The sequence below is a fragment of the Limulus polyphemus genome, unplaced genomic scaffold (assembly GCF_000517525.1).
Source record: "Limulus polyphemus unplaced genomic scaffold, Limulus_polyphemus-2.1.2 Scaffold2846, whole genome shotgun sequence".
Classification (NCBI taxonomy): domain Eukaryota; kingdom Metazoa; phylum Arthropoda; class Merostomata; order Xiphosura; family Limulidae; genus Limulus; species Limulus polyphemus.
In genome coordinates, this window is record NW_013668456.1 from 55818 (window position 1) to 63410 (window position 7593).

Genomic DNA, 7593 nt, shown 5'->3' on the forward strand with positions numbered 1-7593 from the left:
AAAAAAAAAAAAAAAAAAAAAAAAAAAAAAAAAAAAAAAAAAAAAAAAACAGACCCAAAACATTGTTATTTTGACTTATTACGAACCCTGTAACTAACAAAGTTATGAACCCACGAACAATTTGCTGCACAAATAATTTAGAGCAGAGAAGTTTTTAGAAAATCGTATAAGTCCCAGTGACAATTAAAACAATTAACGTATGTAGTGTTAAAAATGTGGGTTACACTGTTATATGGCCTTGTTTTTACAGCTTCTGTAACTTGGGGAAACCTGAGTTATCAGAATACATTCTTAGTGTACCTGGTATGAATATATGGTGGTGTAACGTTTTTGATTATACTATAATTATTTTGATTTGATTTTTGTTTTTGTCTTTACAGAACCCACTAATATGTTGGACATGAAAGCCATTATATGGTTAGAAACATATTTGCAGGTAATATTAACTAAAACTTGATAAACTGTGTGATTTTGGAAGGTACACCTCCTTTGATATACTGGAATTGATTCCAAGTTCATATTTTCTCTAGCTATTCCGAAAGAAGGAACGTGGACCTTCCCAATATCTGTGATTTATTGTGTTTTTATTTTAAATTAAAATATCTATCTGTTTTTTGTATTATACATGTATTTTTAATTATTAAGTAGTTCTTTTAAATGGATATCAAATATAGAAGATACTACCAAATGTTTCTCGTTGAATACTCATAAGCTTCGTGTTTAAGAATGAAGATGGTATTTATTTTTCTGTTTTGTAACATAAATAGTTAAAAAAAGCAAAAGAAGACTGAAATTATTGTAAAAAAGCCATGTAAATTGCTTGTTTGTTTTTAATTTACTGAAGTAGTTTCTAACTGAGTATATTAGTCAGGTGGCATGGGTGGGTCCTGTAATAGAGTTTCTAAATGCATGTATTAGTCTGGGGGCACAGGTGAGCCCTGTAGTAGAGTTTCTGAATGAGTGCATTTATTCTGGGAGTCACGGGTGAGCCCTGTAGTAGAGTTTCTGAATGAGTGTATTTATTCTGGGAGTCACGGGTGAGCCCTGTAGTAGAGTTTCTGAATGAGTGCATTTATTCTGGGAGTCACAGGGTGAGCCCTGAAGTAGAGTTTCTGAATGAGTGCATTTATTCTGGGAGTCACGGGTGAGCCCTGTAGTAGAGTTTCTGAATGAATGCATTTATTCTGGGAGTCACGGGTGAGCCCTGTAGTAGAGTTTCTGAATGAGTGCATTTATTCTGGGAGTCACGGGTGAGCCCTGTAGTAGAGTTTCTGAATGAGTGTATTTGTCTGAGGGCACGGGTGAGCCCTGAAGTAGAACTCTGATATTTGGAGCTGGTGGGCTGAGTTTCAGTCTGTGCAAATACTTTTAGCCCTGTGTAAACATCAGCGGTCTGTTAGTAATCTTCACCTTAATTCTGAATTGTACTATATGTACCATAATGAAATTTGACAAGCTTTTAGTAAACATTAAAAAGTATTGTACAAAAAAAATCAGTATTTTTTAATAAAGATTTGAATGAGAATTAAGAGACCTTAAACGAGTCAGAGTGAAAGGTAATTTTCATGCTAAAAATAAAAATACTTTTTTTTTATCTTGCAGTTTTCATATTTCGTTTTCATAACCCTTAGAACTTCCTGGATGAAAATCAAAAGTTTTTTGTTTTTTTATGAAAAGTTAATTCTTAATGTAATATTTTCTTTATTCTAACAATAAATGTAATGAAATTGTCGATATACTGTAAAATAAGTTGACAAATATAAAATACATAATACTGTCTTTTTTTTTTCTAAAATGCCTGCAAATTATAATAATTATTATTTATCCCAATGGCCTATTAGCTTCTAACCTATTAATGTTTGTTTTAATTTAATTTTATGATTTTATTGTACTTTGCACTGTCTCTCAGCTCATGAAAAGCAAATCGGTCAGAATTGTAACTACAGTTATAGAAAAATAAAGGTAGGGTGGCCCAATTACTTGTGTGGGGAGACCCATCTTTTGTAGTTATGTCACTGTCTAGGATATTCGAATTTTGTATTCTGGCCTGTCATTATCTATAGTTTGTGTATTTAATTATTTTGACACTGAAACTCGTGTAAAGGAATAAAAAAAATCTAGAAAGGAGTAATGTGTTGAGTGATATAAACAAAAGGGAATCCTCAATAGCTGTGGCACTTATGAAAATCTTTTAGGCAGGATTAGAGTAAATTAATCTGAGACCTTCGGCATGGTCATTTATATCGATTTGAAAGGGTTTAACCCCCCCCCCCCTTCCGAGTCCAAAACTGTAATTATAGCTCTAATTTGTCAAGAGATGGCGAAGCTAAAAGTTTGTACTTGGGAAAAAATAAGAAAAGAAAAGACTTGAGCCCTTCTATAAGCTGTATGCTGCAACTAAAAATTAAAGGTATAGAATTTATTTAAATACTTCTTTTTGAATTAAAACTTACTCTAAAATGTTGAATTATAGACTACTTGTTAATGCCAAGTTTAGTAACAAACATTGATAATACTTGTTTAATTATATTTTGAATGTAACTTACAAAAAGTTGTCGTAAGCATTTTAATTGATCTGAGATAATAGGGTTAAACCGTGGGTGCATTATAAGAGGAACAGTCTTTCCCTTAGTGTAGATGGTAGGTACTAGGATGTTGCTGACTGGTTGCTTTCTTTGTGGTTAGTACTTCAAAATTAGTAGCTTTGCCCTTAAAGTGTAATACAGATGTTTTTGTGTGTTTAAGTTGTGTTCAGTATAAAAGTTTTATAATGATGTTAAAATGTGTTCCATAATTTTTATATTATCGTTTAGCAAAATCTGTTTTTTAAAAAATATAAATCTTGTGTACATCTACTTAAAAGTTTAAAATTCCAATCTTATTGTTAAAATAATAGCTTTAAACTTTAACATGCTTAAATATCGAAGACTGCGTATATATTCCAAACAAGTTGAGTTAGTCGTTCATTATGTTTCGTTTTAGAACTGGCCCACTACTCTTCTTGTTGTAAGTCATGACCGAAAGTTTCTAGATGCCGTACCAACTGACATTATACACTTCCATAGTCATCGATTAGAATGTTATCGGGGTAACTATGAAGTGTTTGTTAAGACTATGACTGAGAAACTGAAAAATCAACAGCGAGAATATGAAGCTCAACAACAGTTTAAGGCCCACGTTCAGGTAGGCGCTGTTTGGGTTTAGGGAAAAGATTTAATTGATCAGTTTGTTTAAAACACAGCACAAGTTTTCTTTTTGTACTCTTTTACTTATTTTTCCTTGCTGTATTTTTATTTCTTGACTTTCCAAAATACGATGCAGTTTTCTATATTTTTTTTTTGTCCTTGAACCTGATTTTTATCTTAAACACGTAAATGTGCAAGCAAGGTAAATGTTATTCAGAAGGAAACTCGTTAGGTTCGTAAAAACGTAAGCTTTTTTATTTTTCCCTCAGAAAATAAAATTATTTGTAACAGATGTAGACTATTTTAGTAAAATTCAACATTGCCACCAATCAAATGAAAATACAATTGGTTAAACAAAAATGTGTTAAATGTAGATAACACAAAAAAAAGGAACAAATAAATGTGCTGTAAGAATAGTAACATATTTCTTAAGATATAAAATTATCTTGTAACACTCTCCAGCCAAACCATACTTTTCCATTAGATTGTCATCATCATTATATTTATATGTGTAGAAATATATATTGGAACCTTTCTTGCAGGAATTCATTGACAAGTTTCGCTACAATGCTAAACGAGCTTCCCTAGTTCAGAGTAAAATCAAAATGCTTGAAAAACTGTAAGTACGACTTCGGTTGTGTTAAATATATATTTAACTAAAAATAATAAAATTAGATATATTAAACATTCTAACCAATACTGTTTATGAAAGTGTCAATAAGTGAATAATAGAGTATCAGCTGGGTCTCGCAAAACATTTGATTTTTGCTGGAATATTTCTTATTCTATCATTTTCGTGCACATCCTGTAAGCTACGCTTTCTTGCAGGCATTATATGTTAGACTTATAAATCTTGGTCTATCTGAAAAAAATGTATGCAGTCAGACAAACAAACTCAAATAGACATAACTATTTAATGAAACTACACATAAAGTAAACAATAAAGTAATGGTACTTGTAATAGTATACAGAGTACGAAACAGTTCTGAACATTCAGTGTATGACAGTTTTATGATTTGAAACAAAGAAATTCGCAAAAACAAAGAATAAAACCTGTAATAAAGAAAAAAAGTAGCTAAAATGTGTTAATAGCAGTCTATGAAACGAACCAAAGCTAAATTATTGTAAAGTAAATATAAAGTTGTGATGAAGGCAAACTTAGCTGAATATGCAGAAGCATCTGAATGCGTGTTCACAAAGTGATAAGCATACAATTTGGAACAAAATGTGCAAACTGTAGCATTTGATTGAGAAATTTGCGGGAAAAAGTTCGAGACAGACAAATGCAAGCGTATTACTTTTATAGATACCTTCAGAACACAAATGCTTGTTACTGGTTTTAGATACGGTTGTAAGTTTACCAGTATAAATCTAACTTGGGCTTGAATATGTTCAATGGATATCATGCTCAGCTTTGAAATGTCTCTTTCAGCAGATATGGTGTAATTAAAAAGTTATTAATTTTTATTAATGGCAATATACTTCCACCAGGCTAGAGGGGTTAAACAATGAAGAATTTACATAAGTAGATATGGCTTATTGCATATGGGAGGGTCAATATGTGCATGTCACGACTTTGTTTTACAGAATTACATTCCAAATGAAATTAAAATACTTTGTTATCAATGTATGTTCATAAGCTTGGCATCAAAACGTAGTTTATAATTCCAAATTGTATACTTCAATTTTAATTTCACAATTTCAAACACATATTTAAATAAATTACCAATCTTCATCTCTGTGTGCCATGTTACATATTTCTCATTTGTTATTCATATATTTTTTTTTTGTCTTCCCTTATATGGGTTTCAGAATGTTCAACCAATTATAAATACATACCACAGATATTGACAAGACATAATATAAAATTATAATCTGTTCTTTCTTTGCCGAGATATCACTATATTTGTTCAACGAAACAACTGCTAAAGTTTTGAAATGTTTAGGCTGTAATGTTTATATTTGTAATTTTTATAGTTTACATTGGACATAAATATTTCGTTCAAAATACTTTAACTGTATTGAATCTTATTTTTTTTTTACTTTTAGAATTAAACCAATTTTGGTGAATGTTCTTTCACATAATAGGTTGGCGTAAAATTTTGATTATACTGTGATTGAACACTTAACAATATTTAAGTTGTGATTAATTTGTAGTTCTTCAAGTTGTGGTGATATTTAATACTGATTATTCAACAGTTCAGTTGTGGCTATATTTAATACTGATTATTCAAGTTGAGTTGTGGCTATATTTAATACTGATTATTCAACAGTTGAGTTGTGGCTATATTTAATACTGTTTATTCAACAGTTGAGTTGTGGCTATATTTAATACTGTTTATTCAACAGTTGAGTTGTGGCTATATTTAATGCTGTTTATTCAACAGTTGAGTTGTGGCTATATTTAATGCTGTTTATTCAACAGTTGAGTTGTGGCTATATTTAATGCTGTTTATTCAACAGTTGAGTTGTGGCTATATTTAATGCTGTTTATTCAACAGTTGAGTTGTGGCTATATTTAATGCTGTTTATTCAACAGTTGAGTTGTGGCTATATTTAATGCTGTTTATTCAACAGTTGAGTTGTGGATATATTTAATACTGTTTATTCAATAGACCAGAACTAAAAGCTGTAGAGAAAGAAGCTATTGTGACTCTTCGGTTTCCAGATCCTGAACAACTTTCACCTCCAGTTCTTCAGTTGGATGAAGTGTCTTTTAACTATGAAACTAGTGTGTCCATTTTAAGTCGTGTGAACTTATCGGCTAACATGCAATCTCGTATCTGTATAGTAAGTATTTTTACTAACTTTGTTTATAGAAGCTATTTGTAGTTTGTTGCCTCTTTATGGTGTATTCACGTTTGTCTAGAATAAATAAAACTTTCTACTACAACACGGCCTTTTAGTGGTACCCAAGAACATTTTCAAGGTTAAAAGTGTACAATTTCTTATGTTTATATACAGTGTGGAGTATTTTTATTTTAAATTAAGTACTTATTGTTTTCTCTTCGTTCTGTTTAGGACTTTTTTTTATGGAAATAATTTTATTAAATATCCTTCAATACCTTGAGTACCATATTTTTCGGTGTATAAGACACACTTTTTTACCCCAAAATTTGATGTCAAAATCTGCTTGCATCTTATACACCAAAGATATGAAGAATACATATGTATATATATGATATACACAAGCCATGTGTAAATATATTTAAATAGGCATGCATAGTTTTGTTCAACTGAATGTGTTATTTATAACAATAGTAGTTTTTTCTTTTAAAAACATAACTATTTATAATGCTCCCTAAATAATAAAAAAATAGATTACAATGAAACCATTAAATATTTTGTAGGTTTTGAACCAAACAAAATTTTTTGATTTATGGTATTTTCTTATTTTCATGTTTTGAGCTCTTTTGTTATTAGAACAATATATACTAATTTTTAAAGTATGAAATTGAATTTTTGTTCAATAAAAGTCTTTCAAATGCGACTAGCTTTTTTCCCCCCAAAACTTTGTCTTCAAAATAAGGGTGCATCTTATACACTAGTGCATCTTATATTCCAAAAAATACAGTAAACACAAATATTTACCTCATTAATTTATTTCTAGGTTATCACAAATCATCTTGCAAAAAGAAAGAAAGACTTACAGTATTGCATGTAAAGTATGAAATGTATGTTTCATACAAGATATAAATAATTGATTGACGTCAGAAATGTTGTATGCTCCCAAAATTAAAGTTACCTAGAAAAATCAGTAGATATTTGCTTTTGACTGTTTGGTGATCCTAGTCATTTCTGAGAAAATTCTAATGGAGATATTTGCAAGATGAAAGTAAATGAACAAACAGATAGGCATTTAAGACATAAAAATGTTTACGATTGACCAATTATAATTTTTAATTTCTTTGATGGTCTATCATGTTTGATAAGACTACATAAAGTACAATAAAATCTTAAGGTCAAAAGTGGGAGAAATTTATTAAACTACATATTACTAGAATTATAATGTTTCAACTCCAAATGGTCCATGTTAGGCTATTATTAACATGTTAAATAATTTGTTACAAAAAAAAAAAATTAATGTTCATGTAAGTTACTGATAATTGAAGTATTCAAATATACACTTACTACAATGATAGATATAGATACCAAATCTAGTTAAAATCTGAAGAAATTTAACACACTAATTTTACTTATACTAGCATTAAAAGGGTAAATTTTATGGTTTGCAAGAGGCACAGCTTTCTTAAATTTTTGAATGTTTGGTAAAATTAGAGGTTGTCTGAGATATTTTTCATGTTAATTATATACTATAGAAATAATGTTACATACCAAATGTAGTTATACTTACTTATAGAACCAACTTTGAGACTAAAAATGGCTGGAGACGGCTTGAATGGGTAAT

General features: G+C 29.9%; 1 protein-coding gene across 1 annotated transcript in view; it reads left to right on the forward strand.

Annotated features, from left to right (window-relative positions):
• LOC106468042 (ATP-binding cassette sub-family F member 3-like) overlaps positions 1-7593 on the forward strand; it is a 38223-nt gene that overhangs the window by 19825 nt on the left and 10805 nt on the right. The window contains exons 11-14 of the mRNA XM_022396348.1: positions 381-436; positions 2983-3183; positions 3728-3804; positions 5801-5975. Coding sequence (XP_022252056.1) covers positions 381-436; positions 2983-3183; positions 3728-3804; positions 5801-5975 — 509 coding nt within the window. The remainder of the gene's footprint in view (positions 1-380; positions 437-2982; positions 3184-3727; positions 3805-5800; positions 5976-7593) is intronic.